Below are 27,809 nucleotides of genomic sequence, written 5' to 3'. Positions count from 1 at the left end.
AATTTAAAAAAACATCCTAAATTAGGTTTAATACATATTATTTAAATATATATATCATATATATATTTTGAAAAACCTTTCTGAAATTTAGGCAGTTATATGTCACGAGAAATTTCATTATTTGCAATCTATTTTTTATTTTCATACGTTCTGAATAAACAATACCTTCCTAAGTTTATGGTATATATTTACATATAATTTTTAAAATCTGGCCTCTAATTTTAAAGTAGTCGATATACATCTCAAATAACTAATTAAAATTGTTAAAATATTTAATATTTAAAATAAAAAAATATTTAATTTTGTAAATGCTTCTCCCTTGAAACGATTTATTTTTCGGTATGAGATCATTGAAAGTCGCTGTCGGAGAGGAAATTAATTCCAAGGGTGGAATTAATTGTGAGATATAATTTTGAAGGACATTAAAAGAACAAAACTTTTGCCTAAAAATGACAGATAAAACTCTGATTTTAAATAATTTTTTTTTTTTTTTTTTTTTACATACAGCGTATAATATAGAGATTTTTCCTCTTCCATCAACAAATTGCCTATTGGCATATCTCAGACATCACTGAAACCTCTAGTTATTTTTTTCCCAAGCCAGCTCTTTCTCTGTAACTTCCATTCTTGATAACATCTCTCATCTTTATTTTTTTCCTCTTCTCTTTTCCCCATTCAGAGTTCCCTCAATCACGATTTTGTTAATTAATATACCTATTCCTCTTAATATATGACGAATCCAAATGTAACATATGAAGAGGGATAAAGTTATTATAAGTAAAGTAAGGCAGATATTTTAAATAGAAAGGGTAGTGTTGTGACACATCAATTAAAAAAAAAAAAAAAAAAAAATTGTTGTAAAATCCAACGGGTTATGACAATCGAAATGGTGACAATTAGATATTTTTTCCAGTTTTTCGACCAAAACTACACGCTAGGTACTGTCTCGTACCGTAAATAGGACTTTTTTCGGAAGAGGCCTTTGATTTTAAATATAATACTTCAAAATTATTAGTTTTATTCCTCTTCGGAGATTCAATGGATGTTGGAGGTGTGGTTTCCATACTAAATGAACATTCTATTATGTTGTATAATAATATTAATACCCAAATAAGTTACTTTAGTATTACAATTTATTATATATTCGTATTAATTACGAATTTATAATACTATATATTTAAAACCTATATATATATAGGTATAAAGGTAGTATATAGGTATATAGGTATTTAAAACCTACTATATATAGTTTATATATATTTATTAAGTTATATTTTCGTATAAATTACAGTTTTCATTTCATAATCTCCCGCTTAACTGTAGTTAACTTTTTAGCAAGTAAATAATATCCAAATCACACTAGAATTTGAACCCAAAATCTCAAACGGATAGAAACATTTCCACCCCGCCACTGTGATTGGTGGCCATCCATCGCCTTCCATGGCCACAACAATGGAAGTATCATTATATTTGAATAAATTACCCGATGAAAACAATGTACTCGCGTTGTACATATTGAAAGTAGATAAAACTGATTTTGCAGCCAGATATAATTAATTTTATCGTAATTTAGGAGAGCTTATTTATATCATCTTTTTAAATTTTTATTTGCACTGTTAATTTAACTTTTCAAATAATTTTATTATTATTATTTCTATAAGGTAGAATAATAATCTTTTTATTATGGTATTTAAAAATTAAAACGTTCCAGATAGTAAAAACAATTATAATAATATTTTACAATAAAATTATTTATATTGGGGAAACTGGTTTAAACTTCTGTAAGAAAATATCTAGTAATATAAAGCAGACAATTTATTACTAGAAGAATACGTTCAACTAATTTCCATAATAATTTCTTTAGAATTTCTTTTATTTAGCTCCGTTTTCTTCCTCTGTAACTCTAAAACTAAACTATCCCTTCCCTTTAGTCTAAAATAAAATTTATCCAGATTAGTATGCAAAGGAGTTGTTGAACTTTTGAAAGCATTACGAATAATAGAATGATGATACTTTCATCTCCTTAAGTTTCCTGTACAATGCAATAGAACTTTTTTCATTTCCTCTACGATTGATGAATTAATATAACGGTTTTAAAGTTTACAAGAAGCGATTATTATTTAATTTCAGTAAACATATTTATTTGTGTTTGTGAAATTTATAATTTATGTAATTTTATATAAAAAATGTTGTATTTACTTAATTATTAACCTTAAGACCAAATTTAAACAAACAACTTGATACAAAAAAATACTATAAAACTACAAAGGAAAAATATTATATATAAAACCGGTATATATAAAGCCAAATTAAATTATTAACTGTATTACAAATAAAAATTAATTAAAAAAATAATGATTTATTGTTTTTATTATTATTTTATTGTACAGTTTATCGTTTTTATAACTATTATCATTATTATTTATTGTTTGTTATTTTATTGTACAGTATCAGCAACAGTAACTAGCAACATTCAAAGTGAACTCCCGTTAAAAATATTTAGGCTTTGGGAACAAAAACTAAGAAAAAAGTAAAGATGAGAGGGCCCATGGAGAAACCGCAATTCTTGTTCGGAGTTCTCTGCGGCATCACCAACTTCAAGGCTTCTTCACTGATTAGATTCAGGCAACCCCGGTTGAAATTACAGACTGGTTGGGGCCTATTAGGCTGTCCGCGGTGTACTGCCCTACGCTCCATACTGTAACTGACGAGTTGTTTTCCGATTACTTCGCAACTTTGGGTTCTAGATTTATTGCCGGAGGAGACTGGAACGCGAAGGACATTGTGCGGTTTTCAGTTGACAACGAGCAGGGGTAGAATGTTGTGGAGGTGTGTCCAAAATCTGTGCCTGGACGTGATTCCGGGATTCCAGCCAACATACTGGCCTACGGACCTGACGAAGATCCCGGATTAGCTTAACTTTTTTTTTCACCACGGGTAAATCATCTTTTATTTTGGTTTGTTTTACCTCCGCGGTCAACCAATTCATTCCGCAGAGGAAGAGATGAATATTTTGTAGCGTGCGTGAAAAATGCCATGCCTGACCTGGATTCGAACGCAGGACCTCCGGGTGAAAGCCAAGACGCTACCAGTCACGCCACGCAGGCCGGCACGGATATATAATCTGCATAGACTGATGGAAAACAACTATGTTTCATCGTCGGACCACTCGACCGTTCCACTTACATTGAGCACAACGGTGCTGATGAGTAAAGGGAGGTATATTCTTCATACGAATACAACGGATTGAGTTTCTTACCAGAACTGGATTGAGGAAAACTGATTGACCCATTCCCATTCGATACCGCCTGGGATATTGATTACGCGTCGTATCTTTTGACGTCGATCATGCAGGAGGGTGAATAGCCGTTTTCACCTGAAGATTTGCACTCAGCTAGAGACAATATCTATCCGAGGGAAGTGACAGAAATAATTCTCCCAAAGCGGTGTATTCGGCAGAATTGGCAGTGTTTCAGAAATCCAGAAGACAGGACTCTTCTTAGGAGGACGGTGACGAGGCTGAGGAGGTAGTTGAGGACCATCAGGAAGGAATAAGACATTCAAGCAGTACATAGGAAATCTTTCTCACCTGAATGGAGACGGATGCTCTTTATGGAGGGCTGCGAAGGGATGATCAACGATCCTCAGGAACACTGCCCGCCCTACAGAGGCGTACTGGATCGTGGGCGAGGACTAACAAGAAGAAAGTCAATCTGTCTGCTTCTCACCTAGAAGCAACGTTCCGGCCCCACAGTGAATAGAGCCACGGTGATGCGGATGTTAACGACTTCCTTGAGAGCCCAATACTAATCAGCTTTCCTTGGTTGACTGAAGGTAGCCAACCATGGAAGGCTAGTAAGGAAGGCCCTGGACTTTGACTTAATGATGACAAAATACTTATGCTACTCCTTAAAGGCATCGAGTGTATTAGGAATCTGTTTAACGCTGTTCTGTGGACGTCTTTCTTCCCAGCGGAATGGAAGGCGTCGCAGGTCGTGATGATCTTGAAACCTGGGAAGCCTACACAGGAAGTTTCATTTTACAGACCAGTTAGCCTATTAACGGTCATATCTAAATTGTTTGAGAAGCTACTACTGCACAGGCTTCGGCCAGTGTTGCGGAGTGAGGGGATAATCCCGGACCAGCAGTTTGGGTTCAGGTGTGGCCATTCCACAATCGAACAATCCCATAGAACCATTAGAATCATCAGCGTGTCTGGAGGAAAGTATATTCTGCTCGGCGGCGTTCTTAGACATCCAGCAGGTCTTTGATGAGGTATCGATTCCTAGCTTGCTCTACAAGTTAAAGCTATAACTTCCTCAACCCTCTTTCCTAGTTTTGGGAAAATATCTTGATGGGCGTTTCACTCAGGTGAAATTTAATGACGAGTTTTCAAGATTCTTTGACATTAGTTCGATGTTTCTCAGAGCTCTGTGTTGTACTCCATATTATCTGCAGAAGTTTTGGCCCTGGATGATTGCCTCGTCGCCACATTCGCCGATAACACTACTATCCTTACCGTTACCGAAGATCCTGGCCTAGCCTTACAGGACCTTCAAATGGCGCTAGACCGTGCCTGTGGGTGGCAGAAGAAGTAGACAGTGTAGGTTAATGAAGGTAAATAGAGGCGCACCACGTTCGCCAATCGAAGGGGTGACTGTCCCGGTATGTACTTCCATGGTGTCTTGATCTCGCAAACAGAGACTGTGCGGTAACTGGGACTTCACCATCATCGGCGTTTCACCTGGAAATGTTACGCTAGGAAGAAGAGGGAACAGTTAAACGTAAGGTACAGGGAACTTCAATGGTACGAAGGAACTCAGGCCTCACGTTATCCAACAAGATCTTAATTTATAAGGATATCCTGCGCCCAATATGGACATACAGTGTAGAATTGTGGGGAACAGCTATTACTAGTAATGTGGAAAATATACAACGATTCCAGAACAAAGTAGCGAGGGTGATTGATGAAGCGCCATAGTTCACGCAGACTGCTGAGATTCACGATTATCTGGAGCTCCCGTCGGTTGATGAGATTGAACAGCAGCGCAGTGTCCAAATACCTGCAGAGACTTGAGAATCATGTAAACCACTTTGCAATTAATCTACTCGATAACAGCAGGGACGTCCGACGGTTAAGACGTATTCATGTACTCCACTTATGATCTGTGTAACAGTTTGCAATCTAGGACTGTAAAGTTTAGTGGTGTTTACTTCTACTATTTGTTTGTTATTTCTCTTTTTTTTATTCTCGTTTTTCTTTTTATTCTTTGTTATTAGTGTTTGTTCATGTGGATTATATGGTGCTGAAATTAATATTTTGTGATTTATGACTCGGCTTGAAATTTCATATTGGACTTTAAGTTTACTTGCGACTATATATTGTGTATTACTTATTTTGGGAGTTCCTAAGTACATCCTTATCACACGTTCTTTTGTCAGGAACCTTACTTAGATTGTAATTATAATTTTTATTGAGCAAAAAAAAAAAATGTTTACTATTCGTCAATTAATATCGATTTAAAAAATCGTCTTCTATTTATATTTCGTAATTGATTTGATTAATTTTAAATAATAGAAACAAAAAAGTTAATAATATAATATTTAAAAACATATGTTTATTTGAAACAACTGTTTATTTGAAATAAAAATCTAGCATCGGCTAACTTGGAAAGTTATGTGACCCTTCGTTGGAATATATTTTTAATATTATAACCTTGACCGTGCATTGCTATTAACCTCTTAAAATTAATAAATGAATAGACTATCCCATTAAAATCATCCATTTTAATTAATATTGTTCAATTATTATATTTAATAAATGATGTTTATTATTATAATAATTGCTTATTATAATCAAAACACAGTCCCACCTCGAACAAAACTAAACAGACAACATCAATATTTAACTGGCATAAAGTCAGTCAATTTCTAATCGTATATCATGTGCTGAAACATAATGAAGTTAAATTATCTTATTAATTTAAATACATAATAAATAAATAAATAATAGTATATTATTTTTTTTTAGTTCTACTTCGGATTGTGTGCTTATCTTTTAGCCAAGATTGTTGATCTACTGGACACAGTAAGATAATACAGGTATTAAATAACTTTATAAATACATTAGAGTGATATTAATTTATTTTATTTATTTCGTAAAATAATGCTTCTCATATCCATAAAATGTATAATTATTATTAGAAAAAAGGCGGGTCTATGTTCCACCGCGAAAATTTTATCTGGCTTGTGTTTCACATGATCATGTGTGAAACATGTAGTTTATGAATCACGTTACACATGATATTGTTAAATGTGTTTGCCAATCTTAACTGAATAACATTCATGAATTTAACGTGCTAACAGCAATTAAAAATTCACAACGAAAATTTTCAAAATCCTAAAAATTTTTAGCGTTTCTTGAATTGTGATTTTTTTTTTAACGTAGATTTAACCCCTTTGGTTTTTCATTTTTATCCTCAAAACACAAATATAATTATAGGTAAATATTTATAAGCATGAAGATTACAGTTTCAATAATTTTAAAATAAATTTCAACAGAAATGAAAAAATAATAAAAAGAATTGCAATAAAGTTGTTTTATTTTTTTCAACACAAAAAAAGGAAATTTAAAAATAAAAAAAAAGATAGTATATTATTGTAATATTATTCATCCGATTGATTCAAATCGTTCACAGAGAAATAGAGGTCGCAGCTCACAGTTCATTAATTGAATTCGTTAAAGTTTGTGCTTCAATTCAAAATAAAAATGTGAGCACTTACAGCAAACAAACCGATGCATTGTGCTTCTTAATCAAACTAAAATAAACTGGTATTAAACATTTTACAATTATATTTTTCGGATTATTCAGTATAAATTTAAATGATATAAATAATTTTAACGAAAAATACATTTTCTTCTATTTACGTTAACTCACTCCAAATGTATCAACCGACTTGTAAAGTATAAACAAAACTTAGTTTTTATCTGAAAAATTTGTATTTCAGATTCCGATCAGGCTAGATATTTTTTTACAAAATACTACCATTATTCACCTGTAATTAGACGAATTTTAATTGAGGGCAAATTATGACGTGTGGAGAAAACTAATAAATAAATAAATTTTTATTTTCTGATTTACTTCTTTATTCGCTATAGTAAATAAATAGCATTTTTTCTATTGAAATATTAAAACAGCAAACTTGTCTTAACATTTACATTTCTTAGAATTTTACAATTATTTATTATTAAAAAGCGGTTTTTATTGCCGTATGAAATAATAAAGGATTTTACGAATAAATATTCAATATTTTACTGTTATTTGTCATAACAAAACTTAATAAAAAATTCTTATAATAGAACTTTTTATTACAATTTTGACTCTCAATTTTGGCAAAGTTATTAAGTCAAAACTTTGGCTAAGTTTTGACTTAATAACTTTGCCAAAATCATTAAACTTTACTAAAATAGTTAATTTTTATAAAATTTATTATGTTAAAAGTTAAACTTAATATATTTTTTTATTTTTTGTTTATCTACTTAATGTGTTTTATGGTACTCAGAAAAAAAAATTCCCGCATAACATTCTTACATTTGTACCACCATATTTGTATGGTAGGTTTTACTTGGATCACCGTAAAATATATCAATGGTATGTATTAATAACTCATTAAAGACGTAATAAGTATAATATATTTAAATGTAATTTACATATAAATGCAACATTTATCTTATAACCTTTAATTTACATATATATGAAATTTTCGAATATTTTTTTTTTAAATTGTACCGGTTATAAATTTAAAAATGCCTAAAATCTTACTTCTTAAAACTAGTTTTTTCGTCAGGTCTTGAAAACAATAATCGCAATTTTAATCACCAATTTACATAGAGAAGACTATAAAAAAAAATTACCACATATAATATACGAGTTTTTGGCGTAATCAAATATTTACATGAAAACCCAAGGGCGATTGAATAAACAAGGAGACGAAAGGCAACAGTGAGAAACTGTTAAACAGAATAAATTGAAACTGTTTTACGTTGAAGTTGGCACCCCTGAAACATAAAATATAAACTGTTTGAAAAAAATCTCCTACACGATAATCTTTCTTGTTTATTTCAAGACGTCGCCTTCGATTGAAACGCGTGCAATAGAACAGGGAGCTATAAAAATTTCTTTATTTTGTAAACATGTAAAATCAGACCAACTTTACTGACGAATATTAAAACAGTGTTGTGTTGCAAATTTTGATAAGTGTATCGAACAGTTTAAATTCAGTAGAATAATTGTCATCGATTTCCATCCCATAGGAAGCCCGGAGGAAGTTTCGAATGACGCTTTGGAAAATCTGGTAATGATATTATTATTCGTAAAAACAGAAGCATAAAAATTTGGAAAATTACTAAACGTTTTAGTGTAAGTATCGGTAATGTCAATTATACAATCCACGATAAGGTAATTACCGCAAATCGTGTTCAAAATGGATTCCTAGGATATACTCCAAATCACAAAAACACCCAAATTCACGTTTATACGGAACTTAACGATTTTAATGGATGTTAGAGCTATTCAGATCGCATAATAACTCGTGATGAAGCTTGGATTCATAAGTTTTAACTGGAATCCAAACTTCATGGTACGGAATAAAATTATACTCGTAGATCGCCATCTGTAATATTCGAGATAAACATTAAAAGCATAGACGTCAGCAGGTAAAATATTGCTAACCGTCTTTTGGTATTATGAATGCTCAATTTATTGTGACTATTTAGAAGAAACCTTTTTGCAATTATTTGGACAAATAAAAACAAGTATTACTATGCTAGAAAATAGAGTCGAATGCTGTTTGGTTAGAAAGCGAAGCCTACGCTTACTACACCAAATTTATAAGCGATAGTTACGTTAAACTTTATTATCGAATAGAAGTTCGTAATATTTGAACTCTTCATAACATTTTTTTTAAAAATATGATTGAGAAAAAAACATATTTGAAAGTTAAAATTAGTTTGATTTAAGATTAGAATAGAACGTAGTACCACCGTAAAAAATTATTTATCTCGAAATACAAGAAAGAAGACTTATAAGTTTCCAAGACTAAATGAGAAAAAAATAATTTTTTCTTCAATATAAATCCACTAGTCATGAAAAATTAGTTCAATAGTTGTACTAAAATCAGGAAATAATTCCGAAAATAAGCAATGATGGAACTAAGCAATTTGAATTACTCATATTTTCCTGGGCGCACAACGAGATGTCGTTATCATCGCCCGAAAGCAAAATTAGAAAAGTAAATAATTAAAAATTAATTATACCTTAAAAATATTAGACTGATTGACGTACACTAAATGCGAAATAAAACCAAAATAAAGACAATGTTAAAACGCACATAAACAGTATACATGGGCGAAACATACAAAAATAAACAAATATGTGTGTATAGATGGACGACCTTAAGCATATATACGGATGATAGCCCCTAATTTAAATTTTCGACGAAATGCCGCATAACAGATCCACAAGTAGTGGTGCATCGTCAGATGGCTGTCGCAGCCAACAAAACAGATACATCGGACCGAATCATGAGATGTCCATAAATGAGTCTAGTATGCCCTATGCAAACGGCAAATAATAACTTCCTATATACTGCAGCTCCTGGATGAAGAGTCACACTGTGACACAAATAGACGAAGTTTATTGTCGATGATGGACATTCCATTTACTTTGCCGCTCAACCTCTTCAGAAATCAGACAAGATCGTCTGAAACAAAGCAATTAGTGAAAGGAGGTTGGAAACAAGCCTCTTTTGCCGCACTAACAGCGCGCTCATTGCCTGAAATTCCAATATGGCTGGGGATCCAGCGAAAGCTTACACTTTTATTACACCGAGTCATTTCAGAGATTACAGTGCGTATTTCACGGAAAACAGGGTGTCTGGAGTGTATGTTACTTATGGCCTGCAAAGCACTCATGGAATCAGAACAGACAAGTACGTGTCAGAATATTAAGCTGAGTATATTCAAGGCCTTGTTAATGGAATACAGCTCTGAAACGAAATCAATAGCGATGGTGGAAAGGCCAAACATGTATGTTCTATTGGCGACCATAAAAGCACAACCAACAGAATTATAGTTTCTAGAGCCGTCTATATAAATTATAGCATTGGGATATTTATACAATATTATAAGATTATAAGATATTATACAATATTATAAGATTTTTCTCGTATCGTAACTGGATTTGTATCCTTTTTTTGATATTGATTGAATAATTAAGAATAGTAAAATAAGAGTATTGCCTTATTCAGAACATTTTTTGTGTAGACAGTTCATGATAAACATAGAAGAAGATACAGAAAAAAGAAGAATAAATTTTGTAAGTTTCATACATGACAAGGGTTTTATAGAAGAAGAAGTGCAGAATTCTTAACACATGATTTCAAAATTATCATATACAATGACAGAATATTGGGAAGAAAATGAATGTCAGGAAAACTAAACTAAAGTAATGAGAAAAGAAGACAATTCCGTCTACACAGAAGAAGGAAGAATTGAATACGTGAGACAGTGCACATAGTCAGGTACAATGTTAGCAGAATCAATGTTAGCAGCTCGATCTTCCAGCTGTGGTCGTGAATTACCACGAACTAAAAGGAGACTGTCATAGACGAATGTCTGGGCCGTGACCCCTTCTGGAATAACTACTGGTATAATATTAATCTTAATATGCTCAATTTTTAAACATGTCATACATACAATCAATTTTGTGTTAGGTTTAACTTCATTTAAACCTAACACATACTCCAATAACTAATTTGACTTTTTTAAAGACCTCGAGATAAAATATTCTTTGAAAATTACCACAGGTATAAAAAAGAAGTTTTTCACCCTATTCAGTCTCGATAAAGAAGCAGTTCCTTTGTCGACAACAAGAAAATGCTAGCTTTATGCTAGAAATAAAATTAAGCTGTTAACTCACTCATTTCCATTTACCTAAAGAAGAATAGTAATTAAATGGTGAGGTAAGATACTGGAGTTGATTCTAAGCTCGCAGAAAGCCTACCTATAACAAATTATAATGGGATAGTCGGGTGAATTATCATATTCATCTGACATTTATTCCCTTACAGTAAAAAAATGAGATGTTTAATAAAAGAAAACTCCAATTATTCTGGGTATTGTGTGATTAATCTAAACTACTTAAATGAATATGAAAATGTAAACGACAATTTAATAATCGACAAAATCACATTTATGTATTCAGGTCCAGTTCAACAATTTCAATACATGGACTCTTTTTTCCAAGTGATTAAATAAAGAAATATTTGAAATAAAATACTTAACTACAATAATTAATAAAGTGTATATTATAATTGCGCGTCAGAATAGGGAAAGACCTTAAAATCCTCCCTTGTTTTCCTGACCAGGATTCGAACCCGACACCTCCGGATGTAAGGCCGAGACGCTACCACTCGCACCACCGAGCCCGGTAAAAATATATTGATTTATATTAGTAATTATTAACCTCTGATTGTAAAAATAAAACACGATAAATAATAATTCAATAACAATAATTTTTAAAAAAATATGAAAACGTATCAGAGGTTATTAGTGAAATAAAATTATATGTACTTTCATTTTTTTAAAAATGTGTAAGTTAATAAACGTACAAAGAAGTCATGTGGCGTCCGCAACAGATGTTTTTCTTTTTTTGATTGGAGAGGGATATCTAATTTATCGGAAGTGATTGTTTTATCCGTATGAATGTCGACATCCTAGTACTGTTTGTATTTAATATTTTCCAGTATGAATGTTGGTGTGTATTTTTTAGTCGGGATCTGTCTTTTCGGTGAGTTTGTAAGATGTGGCTAGCACTTGATGTAATAATTTAGCTACTGCGTCTTGTATGACCGGTAGAAAACTCTCTGTTTCGGGGAAGATTTGATCGTCCTGTAACCAGTTGTATAATTACGTAAGTCAATTAAAGAAGAAATAAAATAGTTTAAACTTCGAGGTCCCGTATTAATTTACATACCATTCCTTCTCCGATAAAAAGGGAAAATTTTAATTCACCTAAAAATTGTAAGAATTTAAAAATTTTTGTAATATTTTTATATGTATTCTGTTTATTTATAAACAGACAATTAATTGAATCTAACAATTATTTAAAACCAGGAAAAGTTAGAAATATTTTTTTTAATGAAACTGTAATACGAACATCTGTATTCTCATGTAATGCTCAAAAAAAAAAAAACTGGCACCTAAAATATACGTTACATAATTATTTATATCATTCATTTCAATTTTGTATTTCATAATCGTAAATCAATAAGTTAAACAAATAATGAAGTGTTTTCAAATCGACAACACTATTCACAGATTACATTAAACCATAGAAACGACTTGGTATTTCCAAACTGAGGGATACAAGAAGGTAGAAACAAGTGCCTATCTACATAGAATGTTTTACAGAAGAAAAACCTTTCAGGAGATATTCTACTCAAAAAATAAAGAAGAAATTTCATAGAAACGCTTCGGAAACGTGTCATTAGCAATTGCCGGATGGTGTAAAATTTCGCCCTGATGTCTGCACCTTTGGTAAAATAAAGCCTGCAATTCTTGGGACCCAAATTAAAGGGTAAACTTGATGGTTTTATATGAAATCTGAAACTTGGAAGATTAAAAAAAAATAGATCCTACAACTTTATTTATAGTAGTTTTCGAGAAATCTACGGCAAAAGGCAAAAGAGTGGGTTGCATAAATAAATCAAAAAAGAACACTATGAGAAATTGAATAATATAACAGGTAAATAATCTAATGTATCAAAACTGGAAGAAATTTGATATTTAGTTATAAGATTGAAAATGATGGTTTAAATAAGATTGAAATCAAATAGCATACTCTAGAAAAACAAGGAGAAATTTCATGAAAAAAAGTAATTTCCAGTATCAATTCTAATTCTAAGAATTAAAAATATAATCTTTTTTTTTAAAGTACAAGTGTAAATTTTAGTGTTTCATTTATTAAAACATGGACAATATCAGAAGCAGAAAGGAAAACAGCAGAAAGGTGTTAATAATTAAATCGGTTGAAAAAATTCAGATTGAGGAGGTCCAAAGTTAAAAAATAAATATGTTGTAAAATGTACCAGAGACAAACTAAGCTGGATGGCTTGGTAATTTATTTGGATATTAAATTAAAAAAGGTCGTGTTTATAGAAGATAAAAACTATAAACGGAGAAAAGACAGAAATATAGGAAAGAGGTAATTTAGTATGTCATAACAAGTAAATGTGTTTAAGTTAAAAAGGTTAGGAAATAACAGAAAAGAATGGAGAAAAGCACCACATTTATCCAGCTAACTGATGACACCAAATAGATAAAGCTTAGTAACTGAATATCATCACAAGATATTGATAAAAATACCGAAGTACTGATAAAACGTACTATGCGGTCAATGGTAAATCGATAATAAAGGTATTGATATTTCATCTGGAAATAAAAATGAGTTAAACGGAAATATTCATAGCACGGGTGTTCATTACTTAAAGGGATTTTCATGCAATCATTAAGACCAACTTACTGAAATTGGAATAAAAGGAGTATAATGATGTGTTGCAACTAAAACGATGGACAAACTGAATATAGTATTCATCTATACCTGGCTAAGTATCAGAAAAAAATCTTTAAATGCAAAAGAATTACTTTTAATCGAACACAATCAAATTTAGAAATTAGAGATACGTTGAAAATCGATATATATTTTTTTTAAATCTATATTTGTTCTGTACAAATACACATGCCAGAAAATTAGAAAAATAAATAGGAACTTTTAAAACATGATTTATAGCATAATGGTGAAAAAGTTGGTTGATAAAAAACGAAATCTAAAATTTTTGTTTTTAAAAAAGAAAACGTTTTAAAAATGAAGTAAATTGTTTTTTAAAACATTTCTTTTTAAAAATAACTTTTATATGGTTTTGTTTTTTTTTTTTAATTTATATTTATAGAGACCAGCTAAAAAGTCCTACACTAGTAAGTTTATTGATTGATCTAATAGAAGTTACTTCTAAAGACAAAGTTCTACAAACATAAAGTGCAAAGTATTTCATCACGGGATCTTGCGTGGTGTTCAAAGAGGTACAAATTGATGTTCCTGCAAGTAACCCGTGGTACTATATCTTGTATTTGTAAACTATACACTTACCATTCCTTTCTGTCTCTTCCCCTGTTTGTTTAACAGATTCTGCTTTTCAGAGAATCAAGTAAGTATGAATACTATCTAGAAGCTATTTAATGTTAAAGCATTAACTGGTCAGAAGGAATTTGAAGCAGAAATAACATTCGTAATAGAATCAAATATTATATTAATTTATATTTATTTACAAACCACGCAAAATGTTATTTATCAATGAATGTTATATCTAAAAATGGAAACTTTACGAATAAGAAATAATCTTCAAACATGAGTTTCCGATTTAATAAAGAGAAACAGGTTATGTAGGAACATTAACATGCATAAAACAATGTTATTTTATGTAACATAAAAGGCGGGTGGTTAAATAAGACAAAATGGTCAACACATCCCAACTTTCAAGAACCTTTTTTTATCTTATCGATACATCGTAGAAAAACGTTTCTAGGAAAATATTCCGGGGAATATTTATAACAATTTTTAAAACGATAAAAAACCCGTTTTTTAGATCCTAAAGACTTTTTTTAATATAATTTTGGTAATTTAAAGACGAAAGTATTCTTCTTGACGTTTTTTGTTTTACTGTAAAATACAATTAAACATTTAAAAATTGTAAAGAATGACATTTTCGGCATTTTTTTACTTTAATCATTTATATGAAGAAGATGACATTTCAATATTCAGCAAGTGGCTTTTGAAAAGTAGAAATTTTACTTTGAAAAACTACAATTATTTTTCCACATTATATTATTCTTTTTATTACAGCAATATCTATGTTTTAAAAGAAAAACCAGATATAAAAAATTTTAAATAATCTGCGAAAAAATCTTTTTATTCCAATATTCATCTTTCTAAGTTAGGACATCTATTTCTGTCAGACGGACGGTTGTGGGTATGTATATACATGTACGTATGTTGATCGAAAATCGGTCAACGGACCGATTCTCTTGAAACTTCGAAGAGAAAGAGTGTATAAAAACTTCGAAGAGAAAGCGTGTATAAAATATTCTCAAAAATTGGAAAAACGGATGAGGGTGTTTTTTCCGAAATATTATTTCAAATCTTTACCGGGATACTTTAGCAAAAAATGTTTCTTATACAACTGAAAAAATTTTATCGACATCACAAAATACCAATTCATTTTTTTTAATATTCATCCTTTTCCTCAGAAAAAGACTATATATATATATATATATATATTTTTTTTTTCTTTTTTAGCTATATCGTGCATCAGAATGGGAGTTTATTGCATTTATATTTTCAACATTAATAGGCCGTCAAACTGCTATAAAGATCTTTTTCCCACTTCACTCCAGTGGTCACATGAAGTTCAAATAGTTTAAAATTTAAATCCACTTTATAAGTTAACCTTAGCATTTTTAATGTAAAAATCTTAACTTTTTGGTAGCTCTTACTCTTAAGTATTTCTTGAAAAAAACATTGCCAGAAGTTTGTAACCCTTCTTAGGAAAGTACAACTTTGCTTATTTAGAATAATGACTGATAGACTGGATCTTTGTATTTAAAAAAATAAATCATATTTTTTTTTTAATCTATTATCACAACGGGATTATTTTAATAAAAATTAAGTTTATCTGAATGCTTTCCTTTGAGCATTGGAACCCTCAAAATTATTTATTTATTTTTTCATTTTTCAAGAACACAAAACACCGTTCAATTTTCATTAAATTCACCAGAAGTGCAGAAATAATCAGTTTTTGTATTTATTAACTATGCGTTAATTAACTTTTATTTTAATTTTATTTATTTATTATTTTTTTTAATGAATTATTTTATCATAAATATACAAATAGAGCTGAAGATGACCGCATTGAAATTTTTTTTCAAAAATGAATTCTATAACTTGACCGTTTTATCCTGGAAAAATTATCATTATTTAATCTCGGACAACAGAGTAACAGCGGGAAAGAACGGTTTTTGCGGTACAGTTAAATTTACCAAGGCGCAGATCTACTTGTGAATAAGTCATTTACAAAATCAGAAACTGATATTATTATATTTACTCTCTATAGAACCGAAGACCAATAATATTTATTAACTTATCGATTACGACTATTAAGCACAAATTATTCAAATAAATTGATAGTTTAATGTCATAAGATAAAATGATTTTGATAGCAAAGGAAGAATTTAGCTGTTGAAATCCAATAGTGATCAGCCTATGTTTGTTTCATAATATAAATTATAATAAAACGTATCGTTTAATTCTTAAAATTCGTTGGGGGACCACGTTGTTAAACTTTTATTTGAAGAACGAACACTGATGTAATATTTTTTCTTTGTGTTCTGTAAAGTTCATGCTCCTTAGTATTTGTTTTTTTCAGAATATCATGGAAATATTTTGTTACCGCATTTCTTTTTAATTTTTCTTTTTGATTTTACTTTCCCGGCGAGTATAGCTAGGATATTTGGATTAAAGGAGAAAGTATGGTAACAATTTAAAAAAGGGGTATCGAATTTTTTATAGTTATTTGATTGCAAAAAAACATACATATGATTAAACAAATTAGTTCATCCTGTAAAATCCGATTTCGATTTTCTTCAAAGGTACTTCAGAGAAAACTTTATTAAAGAAAATTTGTTACCTACAATGCGTATATAAATAATAATCGATAAAGATTTTTTTTCCAAAAATCAACTCCCACTTACTAAAATTGAAATGTATGGTTTTGCTCTATATCTCGTCGGTGTTAATATTTTTCAAAACTGTTTGAAAGTTTATACTTAATATATAGAGCTATTAAGTAATGTTAACATTTTTCTAATATACAAAATTCGGACCTAAAATACAGAAAGATTTTTTAATTTTAGCCTTTATTGAAGCCTGTGTTAGATTTAGAGAAAAATTTGTTTAAGGAAATTTATTAAGCTTCACTTTTTTATGAATATCTTTAACACTTAAAATTAGCAAAAAAATTATTCCTTCACCTCTAATAATTTATTCCCCATCTCTAAACAATATATATATTCGGTCTTTTATTTCTTGCTCTCCTTTACTTTTTGCTATTTCTAGGCATCAGATGCTATAAGTTTAGTTGTATACAAACCGATAATCTTTACTTAGTTAAATTAATATTAGAAAATGAAAAAAAAAATCTCTTTCGGCACGCCGAAAGGCAGAGATAGATTTTAGCGGTCCTAAGTAGGGTATAAAAAAGATTTCCATCTTAAAGTTAAGAAAAACTTCAGATTTACTCGATACGATAACGGTTACATGTAAAAAAAGTTTCACGTGTTTAGCATACGACAATCCCAATCATCGGGTAGCTCCGACTCCACATGCAAGAGTGGGGGGATTGGAGTAACCGATGATGGTATGGGGGACCCTCAAGGCATGAGAGAGGACGGGTCGCATGGGGTAAACATCAGATGTGCGAAACTCACACCTGGTACTTCGTAAATTAGGGACGGAAGGACAGCTCTCCAGCTGAGGGATAGGGACAGCCAGCCCTGTCCAGAAGAAGAAGTCTGTTGATGCAAGGGGGATCTCAGTGGGATAGCTTTAGTGCTAGACAGGGAGGGCAGGCTGCTGCCACGACCTCTCAGATGACCAAGTAGTGGTTTATTGCCGGATCGGTCGCCTTAGGATTTAAATCAGAAAAAATCCACATCTTAAAATTCCCGCAACATTTTGTTCATCCCTTACCGTAAGGGTTGGTAATATCAAAATTTCTTTCAGACAAAACTTTCAGGTAAAGTTTAGAGGACTAACGACCACTTTAAACCGATTCGATTCTCGCCTATTAAGAGAGGTATGATTATTATTTTGTCTTCAAAACCCCATTTCCCCCCCACCCCCCACCCGGTGGACAAAAGCTTGGTGATATAAAAAAAAACTTTAGATACGTTTTAGACCTTTATGTAAAGAATAGTAAAAAGATTTAAACGGGTTCGATATTTTACTTAATAAGAAAGTATACCGATATTTTGTTTTATCAAAAAGCCCCTCCATTTCCACCCACATGGTCCGATTTTGCCCATTGACAAACTGGAATGAGATTTTTGGTTGTTATATTTTATTCGTCAATTTGAAAGGAATTGGCGCAAAATTACGGCAGATATCGTGTTTACCACAAAGTGAAATATATATATTTAGTAGTAGTAGTAAAAACCTAAAAACCGCATCTCAAATAAATTATTTGATGAATAATTTGTGTATATTATTAATTTACATACGAACAATAAACTTTTCCAAGTATTTTTCATAAAATCCGACAACAGATTATATTTTGATCGGTAAATAGATTTACCGAATGGATTCAGAAAAGAGGAAAACCTCTATAAACAGAAAACAGTAAATTAAATGCCCAAAATAATAGCATCGCTTTTCAGTTAAGCAAAAAATCTATTAAAAAAATAAATAAAATGGAAAATGAGAACTTTATTAAGAAATATAAGTAAAGGTTACATTTTATTTAATATCGCTTGAACTAATATGAATATAAATAAATAAAATTGTTTTTTCTTTTCAGAGTCAGTTTATCATCATCATATGTTTTCTTAGTTATTTATATTTAAATGATTGTGAAGTGTCGCAAGCATATAATGTTATTTGGATTACGAATGCTTTTATATTTTTTTGCTTATTTTTAAACTTTTACATCAAAACTTATATTAAACAAACCAGGAAATGAAAAGAAAGCAACAAACTGATGAAGACTAAATAAATATTTATATATATATATATATACATATATATATATATAATTAGCTTTTTATTATATATATAATAAAAAGCTAATGAAACTCATTGCAATAAAGATATTATTTATTTGAATACCAAAGGAAAGATTTCTCATAAAGTTTATTTATTACTTTGATGGCATCTTTATTACTTTTATGGCATCAAAGCCATTTTTCACTTTATGTATATTAATTACTCATGTACAGTCTATGTAATTAAACTTATAAATGACCTTGCATTTATTTATTGTGAACAATATTTTAGGTTTATATGTTATTTCATTAAATAGAAATAAATGAAATAGTAATTTTTTTATGTAATCCTTATTATACAATATACGATACTTTAATAAAATATATAGCACATGTATATTTCAAAGTTTGAAATTTATTAAAATAGACGGGAAATAGTGGATATGAATAAAAACGTTTTTACACAGTTGCAATATATTATTTGCAATAAATGTCACAAATTTGAAAAACATTTGAATATGGTATTTGCTTAAATTGTTATTCTAAAACTTATTGGATAGGTTTTTTTTTTAATTTCGAACCCCATCTAAGTTTAGCGAATAACTTTACAACCAGTAATTTATCTACATTCATGGACGTAAATGTCTATTAATTCTACGTATTTTGAAACTCATATTAATAAAGGTTATTTAATATTTAAACTGCAAGATTCTTACTTTGTTTTTACTAATCACCTCTGTAATCTTATCTAAACAATGAAATTAATCTTTATCTTTTATTAAATTGTATTACTTCCACCCTCCTGAATACAGCTAGATTATCTATATTAAAGGCGGAATTAAGGTGATCATGTCAAAAACGGGGTATCGGGTTTTTTCTGCAAAATTTTACGTTTTAGGGTCCAACTAATTCATTTAGAAAAAAAAAAATATTTACAGTCGTAAAAATGTACGACTGTAGGTTGTGGTGTGTTTTTAACCTTATATCTCAGGATTGACCAACCGATTTTCTTAAAATTTATCTCAAATTTCTTTATATTTAATCATATTAATTTCTTTTCAAAATCCGTTAAGCTGGAGGGTTGATATCGTGGAAAACCCAATTTAGATCTTTTTCAGAGGCACATTAGAAAGAATTTATTAGGATAATCTTTACGTACATTGCATATTTAAATAATCAATTGTTTTTTTTAAATTATTTAATTCCTACCACTTAAATTTTAAATCCATATATATATATATTTTTTTCTTTATCTACCTTCGGTTTTAATATTTAAAAAAAATTCGTATTTTATACATCATAATATAGACAATTTTTTTTCAAAAAATTCCTACAATTTCCTAAAGTTATAAACCCCGGACCTTAAACACAGTAAGTTATTTGAAAATTTTTAAGATCTTGTTTTGAATTTTATTGGAGGAGTGTTAAATTTAGAAAAAACTCTACTCAAGCAAATTTAAGCTAATATATGAATATTATTAGAAACGATTATAAACCTTTAAAAAAAAGTTATTTCCTTTTTTCCTCATTTTTAATTTTTAATATTAATTTTTTTTTTTTAATTTTTACTTTTCCACTTTAAGGGAAATTAAAAAGTGAAGTAATTTTATTCATATGTATAAAAATTATTTTATAACATAAAATAATTTAGTAAAACTAAAGAAGTTATTTTTCTTAAGTTCAAAAGTTAAATGAACTGCTACAGAAAGCAAACGTACTTAAAAAGCGAAAATAAGTTCTATTATAGAACCTCTATTAGTTTTGGCCACTATAATATACACTGTACCCAAAAATAGAAGAATAATTAACTTTTCATTATTCATAAAAGTTTCATTTTTTCATTATTTTTAAACAATTATTTTTTATTTATTTTTTTGTTAACGATCACTTCTTAATAGAAAAATATTTACTAAATTGTCCCCTCAGAGTAAGGTAGTCCTGAAAATGAAAAATGTTTCTTTTGAAATTTGAAAATTTTGATTTAAATGTTATTTATGTAATTATTATATTCAATAAAAAAAATCTCCATTGATGGGGCCTCAAAACTGAAAAAATTTTCAAATTTTGGTCATTGTTATTTATATTAAACTTTATTACTAAAATAAAAAAGATAAGACTGAATTAAATCTGAAATAATGGATGAATTGCAAAGACCTCCTGGCTTACCATGCCATGAAAAAGCTGTTCAAGCTATAGCACGACTTCATCGGCGTGGTAGGGAAACTCATGTAATACGTTGCCAATTTTTTCTTTATTACGCGTAAATTATTCATTATAAGTCAATTTTTACTTGAAAACTCAGTGAAATGTCGCCCCTAAAAATAAAATGTACAAACCAATCTATAAAAATATTTTTAAAAATCATAAAAAAATGCACGTGGAAAATTTATTTACTAATAGTACACGAACCTTCACAATAATAATAAAAACTATTAACCTTTTGACTAGCATAAAATGATTGTGATTGGATCCGGCTCAGGTGAGGTTTACGTACAAACTTAAAAAAAAAAATATTTTTTTTTAACTTCTAGCAATTTACCGAAGTCGTCGCCGTAGCTCCCCATTTCAATAAAAACTTTCCAACTTTTCAGCTCTGTAAAGTAAGCCTATTTATTTTGTTTTATTTAGTGAAGTATTATTTTCCTGCATCATTAAAGCTGTAATTAGTGGAAAATTACTCCTAAGAAAATAAATATTAAAGAAACAACTTCAGATTTTAAAACATTTTTTGTTGTCAATTCACCACTCAGAATTCTTTGTTCTATGCATATTTTTTTAATAAATATGCAGTAGAATGAGTACATCCATTCATTTACAGAATCGATCTGGATTTAAATAAATATATTAAACACTACGTTATTTAAGTTTCATTTAATTTATTTTTAAAACGACAGACGATAAAAAAACCTTTAGAGTAAATTAACATTTACTGGGAAATAAATTTACACAATAAAACAATTCTTTAATAAATATAAAAATGACTATAAATACAAATAATACAGTAAATAAGAAAAGTACAACAGTAATTGTATATACAAAAATAAATGTACACAGACAAAATAAATGTAAAACATATATTGGACAAACGGGAAGAAAATTAAAATTAAGATGTAACAAACACATTATCTTTCAAAAATCAAAAAAAAAAATTGATTCTGATTATGCAACGCGTTTAATAAAATACAATACTCCGATGAAGATGGAAGAATCAACGTAATTGATCCATAAAATGTTGTCTCATTCCAGTCTGGTGCTCTCGTTCCTTTTTCTCCAGTGTAAATTTTATTACAAAAAGAAAGCTGACTCTTTGACTTGGTTAATTATCTCAATTTGGAATTCATTGATTGGAATCTGATTAATAGTCCGGCTATGCAGTCTCAACTCGATCTAGTTTTACATAACTTTCTTGTTGATGTTTCGCGCTCTGATGGCGTGGTTTAGTTAGGCGGGACAAATCCTATCCTCAAATCACCGTGTTTTTTAGGGATTTTAAGTACATCATTTTGAATGTCTTTTTACTTTTAACTACTAAACCCAAGTTGATTTTTCTTCTTTGTATCATTTCAAAACTACCGATAAGTCTAATGTTATTCTGCTGAATAGCCTAAATGATTCTGTGACGGCTTTTCAGCGATCATAATGAATGCCGTAGAGGGGAATGTGCTGTTCTCTAGACGTAAATCTTCAACATTTGCATTTTGGTTTTCCCGGCATTTCGTTGAATTCATTATTATGAATAAGTACGCATCGTAGTTTTAAACAGTCTGGATTGTCTACTTATAATGAGATATTTATACAGTTCAAATGCCAGGCCAAGAACAATCTAAGAAGTGATAAATTAATATATGCTAGCAGGATGTTATTATATGAGCAGGATGTTTCATGTAAATTATCCCAGTTTTGTAATTATATTTGCAGGCATAGGGCTGACGGTCTCATAACCATTGCTCCTTTATATTATGGCAATTATATCACAGATTAGATAATTTTTGTCGTTTCGGTACTCAGTTTCAGTCGGTGTATCAGGTTTTGAGGAGGATTTCCACCCCCTGGCTTTACTATGGGATGACTTAAACCGCACTGAAGTCGATCTTCTCAATATGGATGTAGAGATGGTTCTTGACGTGATAAGATCCTTGAATCCTAGGTCTGCTATTGATCCTGATGATATTCCACCTTTTGTCATCAAGGGCATCGCTGATGTTGTAGCACCTATTCTAACATTTTTGGCATTTGTAACATAATTGTGGAGTCTTGGGACAGGCGTATTCCCTGATCTTTTAAAGAAGGCTGCTGCAATTTGCTGGTTATTTGATTCTGGAAAATTAGGGACCGGTCAATGTGGTTTTCTTTGACTTTCAAAAACCATTTGATAAGATACCTCATCACTTGCTTGTTTGTACGATGCAGAATTTTGGCTTCAATTATTGTCTCATAAGGTGATTTCTTCTAATCTTCGCAATAGATGTTTTGTTGTTCGCTTTGCTGGTACTACTTCTAACCAGTGAATTTCTTGCAATATATGGAGTTCCATAAGGATCAAATCTTAGCTCTTTGCTCTTCCTTTTATTCATAAAGGATGTTGCTGATGTTATTTTTGTTGATTTTGCTATGTAGGTGGAGAAGTTAAGGATCTCTGCGAATATATCTTCTCTCTACCGCTGACCATCACCTGATAATAATTATAAACGCTATTCTCAAATGGACTCAACCGAATTTTATGTTCTTGAATTTTCACGACGTTAAATTCGTTTCTTTTTCAAGAAAGAAACATTTATTTTTGAATACTTTCTGGTTTAACACATTATACGGATTGAATAGGCTATACTGGATTTGAGTGTCTTGTTGGACTCCAAACTCTATTTATTTTATCGTGTTCATCAAATTGTTGGTAGATATAATCTTGGCCTTATCAAATGTTTAGCGAGAACTTTTCGTTTTCCTCGTGCATGATTGATTTTTAGCTTTATGCGAAGCTTTTTTGAATAAAACTAAAACTGAAGGGATTCAGAATAATCTTTTCTCCTGGTTGCGGTTTAAATTCAATCTTTTCGATCTTAGTGTTACAGAACATTGTTATCTGTTCACTTTTCCAACGTTAACGGCTAGAAGGGACTTTTTAATCTCATTTCCTTTTTTATCTTCATAGACAATTTTCTTCATTGCGTGTACCTCGTTCAAATTCTCGTAAAGTTGTCTTTACATCTTGTATAATCTCATAGTAAATGTGTCAATATTGTACTTGTAATAACAAGTACATGTAAAATGCACTTAGGTGGTAACTATATATAATAAAACAGATGGGCGGCTGGATCTGCTATATAGGTTTATTGGACGTTACAGAATTATTATGCGTTCCAAGAAATTGTACGTTAGGATTTTTTATCATTTTGTGATACATGCGTGGTCAACTCTTGGTTGTTGTAAAAGAGAGTGCATGAGCTTAAACCAACAATTCCACGGAATTAAGCCACCCTGAATTCAGAATTGAACTGGGGGAAACACTTCGCAAGATAGGAAATTACTGTACATAAAAACGGGAAGACCATATTTAGTGTACCATTGTAAAAAAAAAATAAAATTGCTTGCATATCGATCTCCAAGTGATGTATGAAAGAACCATACTGGCCGCAGCATTCTTAACCCAAACTTCGGTACAAGAATCAAAATGGCTAAAGCTACTCTACAGTAAACTTTGGAAAATGCAATTTCTATTTATGTTTCAATAAAAATAAAAATTGTTTTTTTTTTGTTTTTAATTTTAATTTTATCAATAATATTATCTATAGAGATCTGTGTAATTATTTTTTTGTTTTAACATTATGACTTTTTATTTCTGTTGTTTTTTAAATGATTTTATGTTTTTTTCTTTATAAATAAACTCCACATGTGTAATTTAGTAAAAATATCTGGCGAAGGAATTTGTTATAATAGGTGAATATCTTCTAAAGAATTATCTTTTTTCAGTTTTAAGTTTGTGTATTTTAAAAAAATAGGTTTATTGAATTTTGATAATCAAATATGAGATTTTTATTTACTTTTATGCAAAATTTCATAATATTACCTACAAAAAAAAAAAGAATAAATTCATTAATTGTAATGTATCAATGCATTTTGTATCGAATAATGTTTGACTGGTAACGCATGATGACTCCATTTGGAATAATGTCAAAAAAAAGAAAATTAATAAGTAGTTTCACTCAAATTTAAAAAAATTATTTTTACATTAAATCTTACCAAACTTTGTTAAATTTAAAAACTCATACGTTGTAGGGTTAAGATCTCGAACTTTTTGAGAGTGTTAAAATGTACTTTGTTGCCAAAGTGATATAACTTACCAAAAACTAATAATTCGAAAACTGCAGAAAATATCTGATTACAAAGGATGCTTGCGCGTAAAACAGGTGACTTGCATGTACAGCAAGATTTGTACCAAAAATTATTTATGAAGATGATGTAAGTTACTATCAGAAGTTACACTTCTAATGTAATTATATTTACATTTAAATGTAATGTAATTACATTTAAATAAATATTTGCGAGTGTTTGATTCGGATAAATTCTGTGTGAAAGGTGAATAGTTGGTGGCCTAGTAAACCAGTTGAAGGGTGCAGAGGAAAAATTCACATTTTGTCAAGATTTACAGGGTAGCTTTTTTTCTTATAAAAGCTGAAGTGTTCGTGAATTTTTTTCAAACTTACTGAATATAATTTGTTAATAAATAATGACTTCTAAAAAACAGCATTCCTAAAGAAACGGTAAATCAAACATAGAAAAGTATAAAAACATTTTTGTTACCTTGATACAAAGTTTACACTGAAAAAAGTGGTTAAATTATTAATTTAACACCATTTTCTGTTAAAATAAAAAAATTAAACAAAAGATTAGTTATGAAATGAAAAAAAATTTTAACAGCATTGTAAATGAAATTATTAATAATATATTTTTTAACATATTAAAACTTAAAACGGAAGTTGCAAATTTGAAAAATAATATTCTATAAATATTTAATAAATTATAGTATTTAATTTGATTATTAAAAGACTCAATATGATTTTATTTTAGTAGAAATATTGTAATTATTTAGTAAGTTTTACTTATATTTGTGTTAAAGTTGGTCTTTAGGAAATTTACCAAAAAATATAATCTATTTACGTATTCGATTCAAATTTTTCCGGCTTATTTCATCGATACAAATAAATGCTTTGTAAATTTCAACCTCTAACTATTTTGTCAGTGTCAATTCTTAATTTATAACGAAAAATTTGTAACTCTAAAATCTGTATCATTTTCACGCTGCTAGTTACATTTTTGCTGGACAATAACGGCACTTATTACCCTACCTAAGTAACAATTCTGTTTAGCATTACTAAACATATATCTTATTAAAACACTTAAGAATCTGTTTTAAATTTTCATCTGGAACAGACTTAAAACATTCAATTCGTTTACATCTGTAATCATCGCCAAACTCGTGACTCGATAATTTAATATTTTTGTTAGTTAAATTATATAATTTTTTACGATTCTTAAATTTAGTATTTCTGTCGTTTCCTTCAATCTCACCTATACTCATTTTACCGATAATATAAAATAACTTAATAAAAATAAAGCTAAAAACGAAATTAAATACAAAAATATCTCGCCGTCATAGTAGTACAGCAACTAGACTAATAATGAACCAGGTTGTCAAGTGAGGCTGACTGTAGAATGAAAATTCAAAGCACAGTGGACGTAGGTCCTTTGCACGTTCAGTGGATTAATTTCTTTTTTTTTCCTTCTGTGAAATTTTGCGTCTGATTACTTGCAATAGAGCTCATTTTTCACTAAAATAAATGTAAAAGACGATTTTGCCGGTAATCTAAGATTTTTCATGATGAAATAAAACAAATATCACAAAAGGTGGATTAAAACCCTTATCTCCCTTGCACCATTCAGTTATATTTTAACACCAATAGCTTTTGAATATCATCCTTTACTACGTTATTCATCCTTTGCTCCTATGTTGTTACAAACAAACATGTTCTAATTAACATAACATCGTGATACAACACATAGATACAAGGTGCAGGTACACTGATTGTACGCGAAAAAGGGGTGCTGATTCCTTCGGGTTTCAAATCAAAAATTATACTTTAGAAATTTTGAGACTTCGGAGTAACATATGAATCAATCAACCTACATAAATTTGACATGCTCGCGAGCGAGCGTTGGTACACGCTGATCTCGCAATACGTAGAATGGGTGATTCCCACCCAAAACAGAAAGTTTTTGAGCGAGGGGGTGAGGGACAGCCTTCTGCAGAGTCGTCGTTCGTCTGGGCTTGCTCGGATGGACGGCAGTAAGGAAGCAAGGGGATTCCTGATCCCCCAAGCTAAAAATATCGAGTCCCGCTGGGGTGCCTCCCTGGAGGAGTCCTGTTAGAGGCCAGACATTAAAGGACCCGAGTCACAGCCGGCCTGGCGCTGCTCCTTTCCTGTAGTTAGAGGCGATGCACCTTCCAGGGCCGTCTTTATCCATAAATGCGGATCCGGCCCTGGGAGGCAGGGGAAACCTATATAAATTTTGCTGAATAATAACAAAGTAATTTAAATAAATTTATTTAAAAATTAGAGCGATTTAAAAAGAAAACATAAAAATCAAAACAAAAAAAAATCATAATTATTAATTTGATATTTTTAAGTCGCCACCAAATTAAAACAAACTGTAAATAAATCATATCAACATTCTATTCAGCACTGAAATCAATTGAAACTTAAGTTAGTATTGATTAAGATTTTTTTTGAGAACGATGTTTTAAACTTAGTAATTTTTGGAAGCCTTTTTAATTAAAGTAATTAAATTTTATTTATTTAAATTATTAATAGATCTAAATGTAAAAAAAATAGCCTACAAGAAAAATGTAGCGAACGTAAGCTAAGCATTTGTAGAATGCATG

General features: G+C 30.1%; 1 protein-coding gene across 1 annotated transcript in view; it reads left to right on the top strand.

The window, feature by feature from the left end:
* The window catches only part of LOC142325787 (very long chain fatty acid elongase 7-like), a 107,844-nt gene extending 84,729 nt beyond the window's left edge, over positions 1-23,115 (top strand). The window contains exon 8 of the mRNA XM_075367817.1: positions 22,880-23,115. Coding sequence (XP_075223932.1) covers positions 22,880-23,115 — 236 coding nt within the window. The remainder of the gene's footprint in view (positions 1-22,879) is intronic.
* The last annotated feature ends 4,694 nt before the right edge of the window (positions 23,116-27,809 follow it).

The sequence above is a fragment of the Lycorma delicatula genome, chromosome 5 (genome assembly GCF_047948215.1).
Source record: "Lycorma delicatula isolate Av1 chromosome 5, ASM4794821v1, whole genome shotgun sequence".
NCBI lineage: Eukaryota > Metazoa > Arthropoda > Insecta > Hemiptera > Fulgoridae > Lycorma > Lycorma delicatula.
This window is presented reverse-complemented; position numbering and strand designations above follow the sequence as displayed.